The sequence below is a fragment of the Giraffa tippelskirchi genome, chromosome 4, assembly GCF_054371585.1.
Source record: "Giraffa tippelskirchi isolate mGirTip1 chromosome 4, T2T-mGirTip1v1.2.pri, whole genome shotgun sequence".
Classification (NCBI taxonomy): domain Eukaryota; kingdom Metazoa; phylum Chordata; class Mammalia; order Artiodactyla; family Giraffidae; genus Giraffa; species Giraffa tippelskirchi.
The window spans coordinates 119,851,306-119,870,898 of NC_137278.1; the positions used below are offsets into that span (position 1 = coordinate 119,851,306).

Consider the following 19,593-nt stretch of genomic DNA (forward strand, 5'->3'; position numbering starts at 1 on the left):
GTAGACTGAACAAAAGAGAGGAAAAGAGATTTACATATCATTTTCCATAGGAAGAGTTTGATCACAAGTGTCTTTCCCTGTCTTTGAGAATATTTATTTAATGGTGGAGAAGACAGAAGATAAAATTGGTTAACACTTAGATGCAGAATAAGTGAAGTCCTCTAATTACAGGACAGCTATCCTGTCTGTGGCTCAGAGAGCTGCCCAGCCGAGGTCCCGGCTGGGGGATTCTTAGCAAGGTAGAGGCAGCATAAAACTATAGAGAATGTACTTTATTAACATACCTCTGGATTATTCTCAGACTACAGTTAGTAATAATCCTAAAGTGGGAAGTCAGCATGAGATTAGTACTCTACTCAGTATATATATCTTCACAAAAGCTTTCTAAGAAAATTCAGTCATACTGAATATTAGAAGCTGAAAAAAAAAATAAACTAAAGAGGACTGGATATTACCATTGAACAGAACCAATAACTTTAGAGCTAGCAAGACTCTTAGCAATTGTGTAGTCCAACAGGCCAGTTTTTCTCATAAGGAAACTGAAGGTAAGAAAGATAAAGCTCCACAGGCAAATAATTAGTGATGGAGCCAGGACTGGATATTGAGGGATCCTGACTCCTATCCAGTATATTTGTGTATATTTTTATTTATTACCTTGCCTCTTGTATTGGTTTCCACAACTATATAACACAATCAAACTTTACTTTTTGAACTTATCTATACAAATTACAAATGGATCAAAATATAGACTGGCTCATTACCTTTAGCATTTGAACATTTTGATATGGTGCTTTCTTTCTCTTCAGTTAAAGCTTCATTTTCATCTACTCCAAGAAATATGATTCTCTGTGGAATGTAGCAGTCACCTCCTATGACAATAACTTACTGTCAGTGGCAACAATGGCAGAAAATTGTACAAAGCTATCTTTCAATACAGCATACTCCTCCTCTAAAACACTTTAAATACTTCTCAGTGATACTATTGCCATCTCTATACATATCATATATGTTTTGATTAATATATATGAATATATATATTGATTAATATATATATATGAATATCCAGTATGTACACTTACAGGTAATTGTAAGAAAATTCACAGTTGACACAATTTTCCATCTAACAATCTTTACCACACTTTAGAGATAGCCAATAAATATAATTGCTTTCCATATAATATCCTCTGGTATATGAAAGCAGTTTTTATGCTCCCTAAAGATCTATTTTCCAGGATAAATATCCACAGTTGCTTTAAAATTTACTAAAATACTTAATTTCAGATCTTCACCATACAAGTTTCCCTTTCTTAACACAGAATACTTGTTTTCAAGTAACCTTGTTTAAAAACGATTCTCAAGTATGGACTACCCTGTACAGAAATCAGTGGAACTAGTACAATAATAGATGACATTTATACAACATCTTTCTATATGTCATATAGTCTACTGAATATCTTAAATGACTTATTGCATTTAATTATTTTTCTATAGTACTCCTAATAATGCCATGTAAGTTTACCTTAGCTATCTGGTAGCTGACACAAGTTACTTAATCATTTTGAAACTTTGTGGCCAACAAAAGCATTTATTTTTCCCTCACAATCTGTATCATACCAAATCTTTCCCAACTTGAGGAAAACTTACCAGTTATGTCTTGGACTTAACTGCAAGAGGTTATGTTTATCACAGTTTGCATTTACCTTGTTACATTCAACTCACTGTTCCAGCATATTAGCTTCCAGTTACCTGTACATTTTATAAACAACGTCTCTATACATGTAATCGTTCAACTGTTTCAACATAAAGCCATTTATTCCACAAATATTTACAAAGTGTACTGCATGTGCTGGGAATTCTACTGCAGAGAGCAATTGATTATACACAATTCCTGGCCTCAAGGAGCTTATCCAAAGTCAGTGATAAAATGTCAAAGAGACGTTGATGAAACAAGTTGCTTATGAGAGAGAAAACTCAGAATTATTTATTATACAGTGATAGAATCAATCAGTAATAAATTAACTAACCTCCATTTTCAAAAGCAGCAATGTCAGTCCTTGGTTTTCTATCCAATGATGCTTTTATTGCTTTTATTTCACCTTGCCTTTCAAATAGGCTGAATTTTGTTGGAACTGTCACACCATCCCCTAGAAATTAAAAAAAAAAAAAATCACTCCAGAAACCATTAGGTGCTTACCTAAGTTTCTGATAGAATCTATGATGATAGTAAAGAATCTAAAAGTTAACAGAAGTATTGTTTGTCCAGTGATTTGATGAACAATAAATTTATAATTATATACATTTTAAGCCTATTTATAATTATCAGGAAAGCAGAAGGCAAGTTTATTTTCTTATGTGGACAATGTAACAAGTGGCAGTTAAAAAATGTGAGCAATCTAATGCTATAGTGTATATATATTTCAAATTGAGTAAAATGTATTAGGATCTACTACTGATTGAAAAATGCTAATTATACTGATAATTAAAGTCTCTCAATTTTCTCTACACATTTCTAGATAATTTTCTCCTAAAATAAAATATTAAAAGGAGAATAAAAGAGCTATGATAATCTGATATAACTTGTAATTCTGAACTGGATTCTAAATCAAGGAGACTTCATTTTAGTATAAAGAACATTGATGGCTAGATTGGTGAAACTTTTTTTTAAGTTTGTAAATAATATTATATCACTAGTAATTTTCTGGCATTGGTATTTATACCACATTTGTGTGAGAGTTATGTAAGGCTGCAACTTACTCTCAAACAATTTGAAAAAAAATAACAATAATGTGTATATTGAGAAAGAGAAAGAAAGGGAATGAAAAATCAAATGTGTAAAGTGCTAACATTTGGGGAAATCTGGGTAAAGAAGGTTCATGAATTAACTGGAATTATTTAAAAATAAAAAGCTTTTTAAAACCATAATATAAAGTGAAAATGCATATAATTGTCTTTTATCTGACATTTTTAATACTCATTGCTAACATGTTTGTCCTTGTTTTGTTTTTCTCGTCTATGTCCTTCTCTAGGGGACCTTCCCTACCCAGGGATCAAACTCATGTCTCTTGTGTACCCTGCTTTGGCAGGCAGGTTCTTTACCACTGGCACCACCTGGGAAGCCCTTGTCTGTGTAATTCAGGCAATCTGGAGAAGGAAATGGCAACTCACTCCAGTGTTCTTGCCTGGAGAATCCCAGGGACAGGGGAGCCTGGTGGGCTGCCGTCTATGGGGTCGCACAGAGTCGGACACGACTGAAGCGACTTAGCAGCAGCAGTCCTTCACTAGATAGCTTGGGTTTTTCGACTGTTCTACCATTTGACAGTATATTGCTGCCACCTACTGCCACATATGTTTAAATGGTTTGCCACACATATTTGCAAGGCAGACATTCTACTCTTTATCGTATATTCATCTTGATCCTGGGAACCTTTTCCGACTATCTTTTTGGTATCTAAGAGGAGGAAAGAATTCTGATTTTGCTTACTGCTATAAAGCTTTTTTTTTAAAGCTCATCCCAGGGGCAAGAAAACTACTTAAACCCATGGCATCCATGGATTTTTCTCTGAGTTCCTTGTTTTATATCCAGAAAACAATGTTCTTTTTATCTTGCCTTCAAGAGCAAAACATTCACCAACAGAAAAGTCAGATTCACCAGAACATAAGATCCATAAAGGCACAGCCTTGTAATTGTTCACCTGTGTTGCCCTTGAAATTGGCTGGTACACAGGAAGCACTCATTCAATGAACAACTACACCCTCGTTCTGCCACTAACATTATTCCGTGATCTCCCTTTTGCCCTTCTAGGGCTAAGTTGTCCACTCTAAAGAAAAATCTACACTTGTTTTACAGGGAGATTTAATTTCATAGACAAATGAAGTGGTAAAACCGAATTATTTACAGAATTACTGCATGGGGTATGTAGTGTCACACCAGGTGTTTATGTAGTCTATTGATTCCGTGGTTACTCTGGGAAAATATAATTACACTAATGGCAGCTTTTCATATTAAATTTAGGTCATGCAATAAAATCACTTCCTTCTCACTCTCAATTCTGATGTTTTATTTATCATTTGACTCCAGTGCACACTTAAATAAATAATTCACAGCCTATCACACCAAGTATCTCTCATTCACCACCTTGAAAAGCTTCCTTTTCATTCCTTACCTTCTTGCAATTCACTGCCACTTTCCAAAGACTTTTCTATCTCTTTTTCCACTATAGAGGCTATGCTTTTAGATGATGAAATATCTGAAGGAGTATGAACTCTGTAGTATTCACCTAATCTCCCACAAGAAAATCAATGGTTAGTGTACTTCTCACATCAAATATTAGAAAATGCACAAATGTTTGATTTCTTACCAGATTTATAACACATCTCCTTTATTGCTCTTTTTTCTTCAATTTCTTCAGGAGTCTTTGTCCATAAACTAGAAGCATCTATAGGATATATTTTTTTTAAATTAAACTGTCCCAAAGCCAAATAATCTGAAAATTTATAAACCAGAATGAAAAATCCCACACATTGTCCTCATAAATGGATTACTGTTTTAAAAACATTTAAAGTCAATAATTTGCGTACTAACAAATGTTTCCTATAGCTATATTTTATGCTTTAGAAAGAATCAGTCAAGAGACAAATGACTATACCTTATGTGTCTTGAGATGAGATGCTGGACATATAGGTTCACATTTGAGATTATGTTTGTCTGGAGAGAGAAGATGTTGGTATGGGAGACATAGAGCTAAACAGCAGAAAATGACACATCTCCTTTTTCCTGTTCTTCCTCAAAGTTAGTTTTAAAATTAAAGGATGGTGAGTGGGTTGTAATATACCCTCCTGAGGTTTCAGGGGTTTCTGGCTCTAGATCAGAGGTGGAATTCCCTATTAAGTATCTTTCTGTAGTAAGACAGCTACAGAAAAAAATGTAACATTTCAGTCTTTTCAAAGTGCCCACATTCTGAGTCTCCATAGAAGGACAAATTCCAGGGAAGAAACAGACTTAGAGTTTATTTTTCTGGATGTTTATCTTGTTTGTACATACTTATTGGCACTGCAGTGCTGTGCTGATATGGGAGGAATAAGGTGAACTCCAATGTAAAAGACCTGGGTTCTAATCTTCTTTATGCTGGCAAAGATTACTGGGATAATGCAGATGATAATGCTTTATACATTACAAACTACTCTGTTGATCTCTATAACTTCAAGGATTAAATGTGAGACAGATAGATTGACGCTTATGTATGTCAATGTTGTTATATACAAATAGACAATGTTGTTATATATAAATTTATATGATTATATAAATCATATTGTCAGTGTTGTTATACACAAATAAAACATGTTATTATTATATCTACAAGCAACTGTGCATATTTAAACATGAGATCTGTCTCCTAGCCATCATACAACAAAAAACTTTCAATCCAAACAATCATAAATATATGTGTAGACGTAGAACAAATTAGAACATAATAAATTTAATATATTTAATAAAATTAAAGCTATTCTCTCACCAAAATCTGCCTTATATATTAGTTATAAACTTCTAAAAGTTAAACAAGTATATAGAAAATATCATGAGGTTTTTGAATGTGCACTATAAATGTGAGAAAAGGTTTAATCACCATTTTGTTCATCTTCTTCCTCCTCCTCTTCCTCAAAGTTAGTTTTTAAAACTAAGGGATGGTGAATGGGTCGTGATATATTCTCCTGAGGTTTTAGAGGTTCCTGACTCTGGGTTCGGGGTAGAATTCCTTCCTGAGTTTCTTTCTGTAGTGTGATATCTATAGAGAAAAGGCAACATTTTAGTCTTCAAGATATATGTTTTGGCACATGTTCAATGATTAACTATTGTCCTCTTGATTAAGTGCATATTTTGTTAAAAGACATCTCATTTCTAGAAAGGTTATTAAACTAACTTATAAAAATCAGCATTTTGCTGGTAAGATGTGGAAAATGTGCTAATTCATAGACTTTAGATAGTAATTATAACCACAATTTGGTATACATCATACTTTGGTATAAACACAAAGTGATCACAAGCATTACTGTATTCTTCCATTACATCTTTGGGATAAGAATAACTTAGTTAATCACATTTGACAATTTAACAAAGGTAAACTCATATAAGACATAGCTTATAATGTCAGAGTATACATGTTTAAAAGAGGAAAAAAATCCAGAGGTTCTAGTTTTCTGTGGTTGGGGGTTGATGACTTGGAAGTGAGACTAATACCTTCAGATTTCTCTATTGGCTACACATTGGTCAGATTGAACAAAGCTCTAGGTCATATTTAAATGTTCTGTAACCTTCAAAACTAACCAGCAAATAATAGAAAAAGCTAGTGAACACATTTATATTCGATCATTACTTATTCGAGTCTCTTTATTTTTCAAGCCAATAGTTATCAAATCTGGCTAAATATCACAATCAACTAAAGAAATTATTCAAATCATCTTTTGTGTCTCTGTTTTCCAAACTTCTGATTCTGAAGATCGAGATTAAACCTGAAAATCTGATGTTATTTTTCAAATGTCTCAGATAAATTGCAGAATCAGTCAAGTCTGGAAACCACAGCCCCAAATCAAGAATCATCTATCTGGAGTCCAGGGTCATGGGAAGCCTTTTAGTGTGTATGCCATCACAATAATTTGAAAGCCTGCCAGGCTCCTCTGTGCATGGAATATTCCAGGCAAGGATACTGGAGTGGGTAGCCTTTCCCTTCTCCAGGGGATCTTCTTGACCCAGGGATCGAACCCATGTCTCCCACACTGCAGGCAGATTCTTTACCACCTGAGCCACCAGGGAAGCCCTGAAAACAACCAATTGTATCCCAAATTCTTAATTTCCACATCTATTTCACCTAAAATTAGTTTGCCTGAGAACAGGTCTCAGTGCATAATAGCCTTCTCTCTACTTTACAAAATAAAGTTGGACAGGAAAGCCTGGCATGCTGCAGTGCACGGGGTCACAAAAAGTTGGACATGACTTAGCAACTGAAAAACAACCACTCTTTACTCATGCCAAAATTTTCTATAGCACATTGCCCAAAAGAGAAATCCTCTTTTACTGATTAATCAAACCACCAGGAACCCATAAGGCTTTTTCCATTACCTTGATTTATACACATTTCTATTAGGAGAAAATCATGTTGTAATAGGCAGAATAATGGCCTCCCAAAGATGTCCAAGTTTTAATCGCTGAAACCTGTGTATACACTAGGTTATACAGGAAGGAGGAATTAAGACAGCTAATTAGCTGACCTCAAAATTAGCAAATTATCCTTGATTATACAGGTGGTCCTTTGGAAGTAGAAGAGAGTTGCAGAGGAAGAGAGCCAGGAGAGAGGTGTGACAGTGGAAGGTAGGTCAGAGTAATGCTCTGTCACAAGGACTTGACTACCCATTGCTGATTCTGAAGGTGGGGGAAGGGGGACATGAATCAAGAAATGATGAAGACAAAAGAAACTGGAAAAGGTAAGTAAACAGGTTCTTCCTCAGAATCTCCAGAAGGAATGCAACCCTGGAGACACCTTAATTTTAATTCAGAGAGATTTCATCAAATTCCTAAACTATAAGCTAATAAGATTGAGTTGTTGAAGCCACTTAGTTTGGGGTAATTTGTTACAGCAGTAACAGGAAACGGATACACATGGTATTAGAAAAATTGCTATTGGGGTTTACATTGGAATGGTCTGAATTCACATGCATGAGAGAGTATGTTGGTAGTTAACAATTTTTATTGAAAATTTTTGTTTCCTCCATTTCTAGACTCTTGTTAAAGAATATGTCATTCTTGAAAAAAAGTCTCATGGCATCAATGAAAAGAGCGCACTAGTAAGAAATTCTGAAGGAAAAAGATGGCTTTAAACAGAACTTTTCATCTATTCTAAATACCTATTCCCAAGACTTGCCATTAGCTGCAAAGAAAAGCTTCACTGAACATTCAAATGTTATTAAATGTTAGTCCCATTTTTTAAAAGCTTTCTTGAGATTTACATACTATGCAATTCACACATTTAAACATTTTTTTAGTATATTCATAGAGGTGTGCAAATATCACCATGATCAATTTTAGGATATTTGATCACCTCAAAAAAGAAACTCATACCTATTAGCAGTTACTGTTCATGTCTGCCTGATGTCACCAGCCGTACAAGCACTAGTATACTGTTTCTATGGATTTGCCTATTCTGGATATTTCATATAAATGAAATCATACAGTATCTGGTCCTTTGTACATGACTTCTTCAAATTACCATAGTGTTGTGCTTTTAAAATATTTATTTATTTGGCTGCACTGGCTCTTTGTTGCAGCATGAGGGATCTTTAGTTGCAGCATATGGGATCTAGTTCCCTGACCATGGATTAAACCTGGGGCCCCTGGATTGAGAGTGCTGAGTCTTAGCCACTGGACTACCAGGGAAGTCCCATCACAGTGTTTTTTAATAGTCAAATAATCTTTCACTGTGTGCATATACCACAATTTTTCCATTCATCAAATGATGGACACTTGGTTTATTTCCACTTTTTTAGTTGTTTTAAATAATGTTAGTATGAATATTTATTGTTGTACAAGTTTCATGAGGACATATGTTTTCACATTTCTTGGATATATACTTAGAAGTGAGTAAGTAGGACATATGGTGATTCTGGGGGCTTCCTAGGTGGCTCTAGCAGTAAAGGACCCACCTGCCAATTCAGGTGTCATAAAGGACATGGGTTTGATCCCTGGGTTGGGAAGATCCCCTGGAGGAGGGCACAGAAACCCACTCCAGCATTCTTGCCTAGAGAATCTCATGGACAGAGGAACGTGGTGGACTACAATCCTTAGGGTCAGGAAGAGCTGTACATGACTGAAACAACTTGCATATGCACACATACTGATTCTATGTTTACCCTTTTGAAGAACCACCAAACCGTTTTCTAAAATTGCATCATTTACATTCCTATCTGAAATGTATGAAGATTCCAATTTCTCCACATTCTTGTCAGCTCTTCTTATTATCTTTTTAATTAAACTATCTGAGTAGATATGAGTGATACCTTGTGGTTTTTATTTATATTTATCGAATGGTTAGTTACAATGAGCATCTTTTCATGAGCTTATTCAGTTCAGTTGTGTCAGACTCTTTGTGACCCAATGGACTGTAGCACGCCAGGCTTCCCTGTCCATCACCAACTCCCAGAGCTTACTCAAACTCATGTCCATCGAGTTGGTGATACCATCCAACCACGTCATCCTCTGTCGTCTCCTTCTCCTCCCGCCTTCAATCTTTCCCAGCATCAGGGTCTTTTCCAGTGAATCAGTTCTTCGTATCAGATGGCCAAAGTATTGGAGTTTCAGCGTCAGCATCGGTCCTTCCAATGAACATTCAGGACTGATTTCTTTTAGGATTGTCTGGTTTGATCTCCTTGCTGTCAAAGGGACTCTCAAGAGTCTCCTCCAACACCACAGTTCAAAAGCAAAAATTCTTCAGTGCTCATCTTTCTTTATGGTCCAACTCTCACATCCATACATGACTACTGGAAAAACCATAGCTTTGACTAGACTGATCTTTGTCGACAAAGTAATGTCTCTGCTTTTTAGTATGCTATCTAGGTTGGTCACAGCTTTTCTTCCAAGGAGCAAGTGGCTTAATTTCACGGCTGCAGTTACCATCTGCAGTGATTTTGGAGCCAAAGAAAATAAAGTCTGTCACTCTTTCCCCATCTATTTGCCAGGAAGTGATGGGACTAGATGTCATGATCTTAAAGTTTTTTGAATGTTGAGTTTTAAGCCAGATTTTTCATTCTTCTCTTTCACTTTCATCAAGCGGCTCTTTATTTCTTCTTCCCTTTCTTCCACAAGGGTGATGTCATCAGCATATCTTAAGTTATTGATATTTCTCCTGGCAATCTTGATCCCAGCTTGTTCTTCATCCAGCCTGGCATTTCTCATGATGTACTCTGCATATAAGTTAAATAAGCAAGGTGACAATATACAGCTTTGATGTACTCCTTTCCCAATTTGGAACCAGTCTGTTGTCCCATGTCTGGTTCTAATTGTTGCTTCTTGACCTGCATACAGATTTCTCAGGTGGCAGGTAAGATAGTCTGGTATTCCCATCTCTTGGAGAATTTTCCACAGTTTGTTGTGATCCACACAGTCAAAGGCTTTAGTGTAGTCAATGAAGCAGGTGTTTTTCTGGAATTCTCTTGCTTGTTCTATGACCAAATGGATGTTGGCAATTTGATCTCTGGTTTTTCTGCCTTTTCTAAATCCAGCTTGAACATCTGGAAGTTCACGGTTCCCGTACTGTTGAAGCCTAGCTTGGAAATTTTGAATATTACTTTGCTAGCGTGTGAGATGAGTGCAACTGTGCAGTAGCATGAACATTCTTTGGCATTGCCTTTCTTTGTGATTGGAATGAAAACTGACTTTTTCCAGTCCTGTGGCCACTGCTGAGTTTTCCAAATTTGCTGGCATATTGAGTGCAGCACTTTAACAGAATCATCTTTTAGGATTTGAAATAGCTCAACTGGAATTCAACCACCTCCACTAGCTTTGTTTGTAGTGATGCTTCCTAAGGCCCACTTGACTTCGCATTCCAGGATGTCTGGCTCTTGGTGAGTGATCACACCACCGTGGTTATCTAGGTTTAAGATCTTTTTCATATAGTTCTTCCATGTATTTTTACCACCTCTTCTTAATATCTTCTGCTTCTGTTAAGTCCATACCATTTCTGTCCTTTATTGTGCCTATCTTTGCATGAAATGTTACCTTGGTGTATCTAATTTTCTTGAAGAGATCTCTAGTTTTTCCAAGTCTATTGTTTTTCTTTATTTCTTTGCATTGATCACTGAGGAAGGCTTTCTTATCTCTCCTTGCTATTCTTTGGAATTCTGCATTCAGATGTATATCTCTTTTAGCCATTTTTCTATCTTTGAGAAATGTATATTCAGATTCTTTCCCCATTTTGTAATGGAATTGTCTTTATATTACTGAGCTGCAAGAGTTCTTCATATATTCTGGATATAAAATGCTTACATATAAGATTTCTAAATATTTTATCTCATTCTGTGGGTTGTATTTTTACTTTCTTGATGATATTCTTTGAAACACAAAAGTTTCTAATTTGATGAAATCCAATTAATTTTTTTTACTGCTTGTTTTTTCTTTCAGTGTCATAACTAAGAATTATTTGAGTAGTCTACAGTTTCTTATAAGAATTTTATAATTTTAGCTCATATTTAGGTCTTTGTGATCTATTTTGATTTAAAGTTCACAAGAGCAATGTCTGTACTTACCAAAGGCTAAAAATAACGTAAATAAATGATAAATACTAAATTATTTTTCAATAATAGTGGGATATGTAAATAAATTTTCTGTATGTGATGGTTGTGTGTAGTGTGGTTAGGTATATATATGTGTGCTCTGTTGCATCCAACGTTTTGTGGCTCCGTGGACTATCACCCATCAGACTCCTCTGTCCATGGGATTTTCCAGCAAAAATAATGGAGCAGGTTGCTATTTCCTACTCCAGGGGATCTTTCTAACCCAGGGATTGAACCTGTGTTAGTAGGTGAGACTAGCGCCACTTCAGAAGCCCATGGTTATATCTGAGAGTGTTGTTAAACATAGGAGATCTATGTCAATGCATTTAGGGATAAAGTGTCATGATATTTGCAACTAACATTCAAATGGTTCCGTCACTCCAAATCTTTGTTGTGATGAGACAGAACCGAGGGGCATACACTTGCCTGACAGTTCAAAAACAAGGACAGAAATATATGTTTGTACATTTTTTGTGTATATGTAAGTACAATAGAGGGAAAAGGGAAAATAAATGGATAAATTGGTGAATCCTGGTGAAGAGTACATGGTTGGGTGTTCATTGAACTATTCTGCAACATTTTTGTAGGTTGAGCATTTTTGAAATGAAAAGCTGGAGCTAGAAAAGTGCACTGAAGGCTCAGCTCTAACGCTCATGAATTTAACTGCTGGCTTAGGTGCTGACAGGAACGGTGTGGTGGGTTGTTTTTTTTTTTTAGTTACTGCTGTTGTTTCAAGCTCCCCAGATAATTCTAAAGGGGAGCCAGAGTTGAGAAACATGACTTGGGGTACCTGGTCCTCCTGGATTCAGATGGTTAACAAGCCCCACCTATGTGTGGCCAGAATTAAACAGAAAAAGAGAAAGAAAGAAGAAAACTTATTTAATGGAAATACACGTAAATCAGAAATGTTAGAAGTGTTCTACTCTTTACTGTAAGTTAAAGGGGAAAGGGCATCTTTTATTATATGTAAATGATCTTAATAGCTTTGAAAGGAAGGCTGTGGGGCAGGGTGGAAGAGAATTAGCCCCTCAGAAGGAGGAAGCCAGATTAGGTGGTCTCGTGGGTGGATCCATTCAAATGACCAAAAGGACTGGTTATACTTGAAATGTCAAGTCTGGGGTTGTTAGGCAGTTTTAGAGTCAGAATTGTGTTTGAAGTCAGTTACTTCTAGTTATGAGATATATTATGTCACCTAAGATATTTAACCTGTCTGGGCTTCATTTTCCTCATCTGTACAATAAGAATACTATTTTTCAGATTTTTGTGATGGTTAAATAAAATTAGGCATGTAGAATACTCAGAATACTGGTGCCACACAGAAAACTCTTATATTATTTGAAAACTGTGGATATGAGATTTTTCTCATTTCTCATAATCCTACTTCATTTTTAAAAAAAAATCAATTAAACTTTTAGTTTATAAAGTCTTAAAGAGAAAGTCTGTGGGCATCTCAGACATGACTAACAAATGTTAGGCCTGGGAACTAATACTTGAGTATGAAGCATGTGTGTGCTCAGTCGTGTCTGACTCTTTGTGACCCCATGGACTGTAGCCCACCAGGCTCCTCTGTCCATGGAATTTTCCAGGCAAGAATACTGGAGTGGGTTGCCATTTCCTTCTCCAGGAGATCTTCCCGGGATTAAATCCAGTCTCCTGCATCTCCTGCACTGGCAGATGGGTTCTTTACCAGCTGAGCCGCCAGGGAGTACCTACCCTTACTTCCACAAGTACCGTGCTCATAGATGAAAGCAGACAGTGTCCAGTCAGGATGAGCAGTCTCCCATCCAAACCCAAATTGTTACAGGGGTCACCATCATTTGGTTTAAGACCCTTGCTCAACCCCTCACCCTTTTCCCCAAAGAAGAAAGAATTGATTTGAACAGTTTTTCCTCTTATAACTATTAACAGTTGTCTTACTCTGTGTCTTATCCACACACACATACATACACACACACAACTAGTCTGTGTTTTACTGACTCAAATATTCAAGTCAAGGTGTTTGTTAAATTATTTAAAAAACATTACACAATGGTTTTTTAAGACATAATGAAAAGGTCATGTACACATATTCATTTAGGCAAGACCTTGTAAAGTGAGCTGAGCCATGATTCATTTAATGTGGTCAAATAGTCAGTTGTCCAAGGCATCTCCAAGACAGTGACTCAGAATAAGTAAAAATCAAATTATCCTTTTAGGTATTCATTTTAGAATAACATGGCAAATAACCAAGGAGATGAACATTTGCTCCAATGTTTGAGCTACTTTATTTTGAATAAATTGTCCCTTAGCAAAATTTAAGGAGTTTCTTAAGAGGAACACTTTGTTTGGGTACACTAACTTCTACTGCATACCATGAGAGAAAGAACAAGAACCCACCAAGCTCGCAAAGAAAATACGAAATGTACTCAGAAATGCCTAGCAAATTCTTACAATTAGAGCAAGTATTAACTGAGCTATGTTTTTCTTAGCACTATCATTTGGTTTTAATAGCTATTTGCTTCTAAACTTAGAGATGATAACCAGAGGGATTAGGCCTCCTTTGAAAATGTCTGGTTTAGCAACATTTAAATGAAATCTTTTTCAAAAGAGTCTAAAACCTTTTTTTAATTTGTTAGCAGATTAAAGTTTAAATTGCAAAAAGACTAACTGGCAGTTTTACATGTCCAGACAAAAAAATGTCAGCCTCCTGATAATTGAACTTAGTCCTTAAAGATAACAGACAATGGCAAATTAACTAATGGGAAATTGCTTTAGGCAAACACCTCATTCTGTAAGAGCACAGATGGTAACTTAGATAGCATTGCTGTGGCTGCAACTCACCTACTTAATATGGACCACATGATGGGTCTCAATTCCTTGATCAGAAGCCTTAGAAATTTTCACAGTTTACGCATTTAAATACCTAGATTTTATCTTATTTTAACTAGATGGAAACTTACACATGAATTACACAATGCCATGTATGAAACAATAGTTATATTTTGCTACAAAAAAAACCTTGTCATAATTCTACACTGAATATGTCAATCACATGCACCCACTGAAACATAAAGGTAGATTTTAATAAAGTTATAACTTTGTAATTCAATTTTTCTCTAAGGTGAGATGATTTATTTTCCTGGTTTTGGTTAATATGAACCTTGGTAGGTAGATGTTCCTGGAAATATTTTAGGAAATATTAGGTCTACAAAGGATCACCTTATAACTTCTGAGGTATTGAAATATTCTTAGAATGAATAGATGATGCAGTAGTTCAATACATAATTCAAATGAGCTTAGTAGTTTTCTGTGGTGGTGGTGGTTTAGTCACTAAGTCAAGTCTGACTCTTGCAACCCCATGGACTGTGGCCTGCCAGGTGTCTGTCCGTGGGATTCTCCAGGCAAGAAGACTGCCATTTCCTTCTCCAGGGTAGTAGTTTTCTACAGTCTGGAAATTGAATCCTCTTTCCTAAAGCACAGAAATGTGCCTGGGCAGAGAAAAAATAGTTACCTACTTAACGTGAATAAATACTTTTCAGGACTTCCTGGAATAGAATTGGCCACTAAGTGAAAGGTAATACTATATTTCTATGTTTGGTGGTTGGGATTTATCAGTAAACAAAGGTTCCTATTCTTATAGAATTTTCATTCTATAGGGAGGAGTCAGACAAACAATAGATGTAGTGAAGAAATATATCTGAGAAAATGATAGGGAAGTGGTAAAGAGAAAGCAGAGCTTATCTCCTCTCATGATGGAAACAGAACGGCTAGGAGAAGGATTTGGTCCTTCCAAAACCAGTGCATGGATCTGGTTTGACACTATCAAGAGAGGGGAAAGCTTATTCCAAGAGTCAGGAGCAGTTTTGACATGTGGTGAAGAAATTGAGACTTCCAGAAAAGCCAGAATCTATTTTTGACCCCCAGATTCTATGCCTAATATATGAGAATAATGAAATGTATCCCTAGAGAACTTAGCTGAGGACAGGTCTTACAGTGGGGAGCCCACTATTTGTTACACAGACATTCTACCTTTCCTTTGCCCTCAGAGATGCAGTCTTTCCTCTAGTAATCAGTTTGGAAGAAAGCAATTTTACCCATAGACCATTAGGAAGTGGAGAAGGCAACGGCAACCCACTCCAGTATTCTTGCCTGGAAAATCCCATGGACGGAGGAGCTTGGTAGGCTGTAGTCCATGGGGTTGCGAAGAGTCGGACACGACTGAGCGACTTCACTTTCACTTTTCACTTTCATGCATTGGAGAAGGAAATGGCAACCCACTCCAGTGTTCTTGCCTGGAGAATCCCAGGGACGGGGGAGCCTGGTGGGCTGCTGTCTATGGGATCACACAGAGTCAGACAGGACTGAAGTGACTTAGCAGCAGCATTAGGAAGTAGGCTAGTACACTATATAGAGAGAATTTAATACAATGTTTTAATGAAATAAAATCACACTAGATGTTGAACAATGGGACCAAGTTAACCACTTAGTAGGTGTAATAACTTTCATCCCAGTAGGTTACCATCAGTAGTCATCTATACATCTATCAGTTCAGTTCAGTCACTCAGTCATGTCCAACTCTTTGCGACCCCATAGACTGCAGCACACCAGGCTTCCGTGTCCATCACCAACTCCTGGAGCTTGCTCAAGCTCATGTCCATTGAGTCGTTGATACCATCCAACCATCTCACCCTCTGTCATCCCCTTCTCCTCCTACCTTCTATCCATAACTCCTATCCATCTATCCAAACATCCAATTTTACTGAGCATCTGGGCTTCCGACATTGTGCTAAGCATTGGTAGGGAAACTAGCTATAAGCCCCATCCTTGTCATGTTTACAGTCTAGTGAAGAAAAACATTGATCCAGGTATCACATGTATGATAAATGCTCTGAGAGCAGCATTTTCCAGAAGACTATAACAAAGAGACATGGTTTTTAATTATTCATTTGCCAAGGATTATCTGAAGCCAAATTTTCAAATACAAAGGACTGATATTCTGTTAAGTCATTTCTAGGATAATTCCATTATAAGAGATATGGTGGCCATAGCAGGAGAGTGAAGTGGCTATAGCATCAGAGAAACCTGACTCTCCCAACTTTTCAAAGTTCTTGCCATTTACTGTTATAGGGCATGGTGTCTTCTATACCCCTTTCCCATAACTTAGTTTAAGGTTCACCACAAAGTAGAGTCTCAGTAAATTTAGTTGGTTTGAAGGGTGCCACTTATTTAGCAACAGTGGGATTGCATCTTCCCCACAAATGAAGTGTTAGGAAGAACCACACATCTAGCTGCTCTTCTAGAAGCAGAAGCGTGCAAACCAGAGCATGCCCTTGCTCTCCCCATGTATGAGAGGTTTCTGCACATTTAAGGGAGCAATGGTGAGGCCAGAACCTCCTAGCTTTGCTCCAGTCAAGTGATGAGTTGCTGAGACAGCTCCCCTCTATCCAGTGAGGGCAGTAGTCATCTCACTTTTCACATGAATAAAATCCACTTTAGAAACACACTCAGAGAAAATTTAACTATGTTCATTCCATTTGGTTAGCTACTTGATGGCTCATTCTCATAATTATTGATAAAACCATCCTAAATCATCCACTGGCTATTACATTGTATTACTCACCTTGCCATACTTTATTTAATGTGCCATTCTATGCTGATATTCCAAAATCGGATTATAATATGGTATAACCATGTTATTCGAAAAATATACTCACTGCTACTTGGTGGCAAAAATAATCCATTGATATTTCGAGGTTTGCTGTGATAAAAGATACAACTGATCTTCACACAACCAAGAGGTTGAGTTTCCCAGAAGCATGAAATACTGCAGTTTTGCTAGATAAAGGAGGTGAGGCAAATGTAATGAGATGTTATAATCACAATAAATACAATGTGCTACAACACAACATGACAAAAATGACTATAATTGCTGTTTTAGGATTGTGTGTTTCTAGGCTTCGTTTCTAAGCTCTGTTATTTAAAAGATGCAATGGGTACTCTGGGCTTCCCTTGCGGCTCAGCTGGTAAAGAATCTGCCCGCAATGCGGGAGACCTGGGTTCAATCCCTGGGTTGGGAAGATCCCCTGGAGAAGGGAAAGACTACCCACTCCAGTATTCTGGCCTAGAGAATCTCATCAACTCTATAGTCTGTGGGATCACAAAGAGTTGGACACAACTGAGTGACTTTCACTTCACTTCAACGGGTACTCCTCAAACACATTTGCCCATTTTTTAAAGAATTTAACTTAAGCAAAGTGTAAAATGCCTAAAATTAAGTCTTTGGAGGAAAGAATAATTTCTTTTCTATTGTGTTGTAAGAGTACAGAGTTCAATATTATCAGAGGGAGATGCTTTTAACAAACATGATAATGTTGAATAATTCTACCTGCATTTCCATGTGTCTAAATCTGCAAAGTGGATCTAAACATTTTCCCTCTCTCCATAATGAGCACACTATGTCACTGCCAAGGGCCTCTTCACAGTGTCGGAATCGGCACTGGGAACCCTAAAAGAAAAAAGTAAACAGTGTAAAGAACTCAATATATGAATGTCAGTGTTTAACAATAGATTACTAACCAACTAAATAAAATAAGAGATCACATTAAAATTAAAAAACACTACAAATACAAGACCATCAAGTCTAAATTTTAGCAAAGTAGTCTAACTTTAGTGAGACTGATAAAATAATCTAATGATTAAATAGTACATTCCATAAGTCATTGATAAAACTCTCCTTCCTGTTAAGAATTAATCCATATGGCTAAGGATAAATATATAAAAGGTCAGTGACACTCTTGATCACAGTCTAATGACAGAGGGATCTAATTTTCCTTATGAAAGCCAGAATTATTTTTAAGAATCATCATCCATATTCCAATTGTGGAGATGATCTCTATTAATCATAACTTTTATTAGATAATTGTTTTCTTACTCAGATTAGGGACATACTGTTAAGTGTGTTTTTAGAGGGAAAGTTCAATACGTAAACTGTGAACTTCCAGATGTTAAAGCTGGTTTTAGAAAAGGCAGAGGAACCAGAGATCAAATTGCCAACATCTGCTGTATCATCGAAAAAGCAAGCGAGTTCCAGAAAAACATCTATTTCTGCTTTATTGACTATGCCAAAGCCTTTGACTGTGTGGATCACAATAAACTGTGGAAAATTCTGAAAGAGATGGGATTACCAGACCACCTGACCTGCCTCTTGAGAAACCTGTATGCAGGTCAGGAAGCAAGAGTTAGAACTGAACATGAAACAACAGACTGGTTCCAAATAGGTAAAGGAGTACGTCAAGGCTGTATATTGTCACCTTGCTTATTTAACTTATATGCACAGTACATCATGAGAAATGCTGGGCTGGAAGAAGCACAAACTGGAATCAAGATTTCCAGGAGAAATATCAATAACCTCAGATATGCAGATGACACCACCCCTATGGCAGAAAGTGAAGAAGAAATAAAGAGCCTTTTGATGAAAGTGAAAGAGGAGAGTGTTGAAAGAGGCTTAAAGCTCAACATTCAGAAAACTAAGATCATGGCATCTGGGCCCATCACTTCATGGCAAATAGATGGGGAAACAGTGGAATCAGTGGCTGACTTTATTTTTCTGGGCTCCAAAATCACTGCAGATGGTGATTGCAGCCATGAAATTAAAAGACGTTTACTCTTTGGAAGGAAAGTTATGACCAACCTAGACAGCATATTAAAAAGCAGAGACATTACTTTGCCAACAAAGGTCCATCTTGTCAAGGCTATGGTTTTTCCAGTGGTCATAGATGGATGTGAGAGCTGGACTATAAAGAAAGCTGAGTGCCGCAGAATTGATGCTTTTGAACTGTGGTGTTGGAGAAGACTCTTGAGAGTCCCTTGGACTGCAAGAAGATCCAACCAGTCCATCCTAAAGGAGATCAGTCCTGAGTGTTCATTGGAAGGACTGATGTTGAAGCTGAAACTCCAATACTTTGGCCACATGATGCGAAGAACTGACTCATTTGAAAAGACCCTGATGCTGGGAAAGATTGAGGGCAGGAGAAGAAGGGGATGACAGAGGATGAGATGGTTGGATGGCATCACCGACTCGATGGACATGAGTTTGGGTAAACTCCAGTAGTTGGTGATGGACAGGGAGGCCTGGCGTGCTGCGGTTCATGGAGTTGCAAAGAGTCAGACATGACTAAGCGACTGAACTGAACTGAACTGAACTGAACTGAATGGAGTTTAAACTTTATTTTATTGTGGAATTTTAAATAGCACATTGTGCTAAGTTATACACACATATATAGTTATACATTTACATCA

The 19,593-nt window shown here is 36.9% G+C and overlaps 1 protein-coding gene across 50 annotated transcripts in view; it reads right to left on the reverse strand.

Annotated features, from left to right (window-relative positions):
- Positions 1 to 19,593, reverse strand: part of C4H12orf50 (chromosome 4 C12orf50 homolog) — a 34,353-nt gene that overhangs the window by 9,624 nt on the left and 5,136 nt on the right. For 27 of the 50 annotated variants that reach the window (XM_081592110.1, XM_081592105.1, XM_081592094.1 and 24 more), the window contains 7 exons: positions 17,681 to 17,800; positions 17,010 to 17,130; positions 5,625 to 5,783; positions 4,359 to 4,436; positions 4,164 to 4,277; positions 2,025 to 2,144; positions 762 to 869 (listed from right to left, as the gene is read on the reverse strand). In XM_081592110.1, coding sequence (XP_081448236.1) covers positions 762 to 869; positions 2,025 to 2,144; positions 4,164 to 4,277; positions 4,359 to 4,436; positions 5,625 to 5,783; positions 17,010 to 17,130; positions 17,681 to 17,692 — 712 coding nt within the window. In that variant the 5' untranslated portion in view covers positions 17,693 to 17,800. Of the gene's footprint in view, positions 1 to 761; positions 870 to 2,024; positions 2,145 to 4,163; positions 4,278 to 4,358; positions 4,485 to 5,624; positions 5,784 to 17,009; positions 17,131 to 17,680; positions 17,801 to 19,593 lie in introns of all 50 variants that reach the window. The other 23 variants (XM_081592101.1, XM_081592098.1, XM_081592080.1 and 20 more) reach the window with 1 other exon arrangement.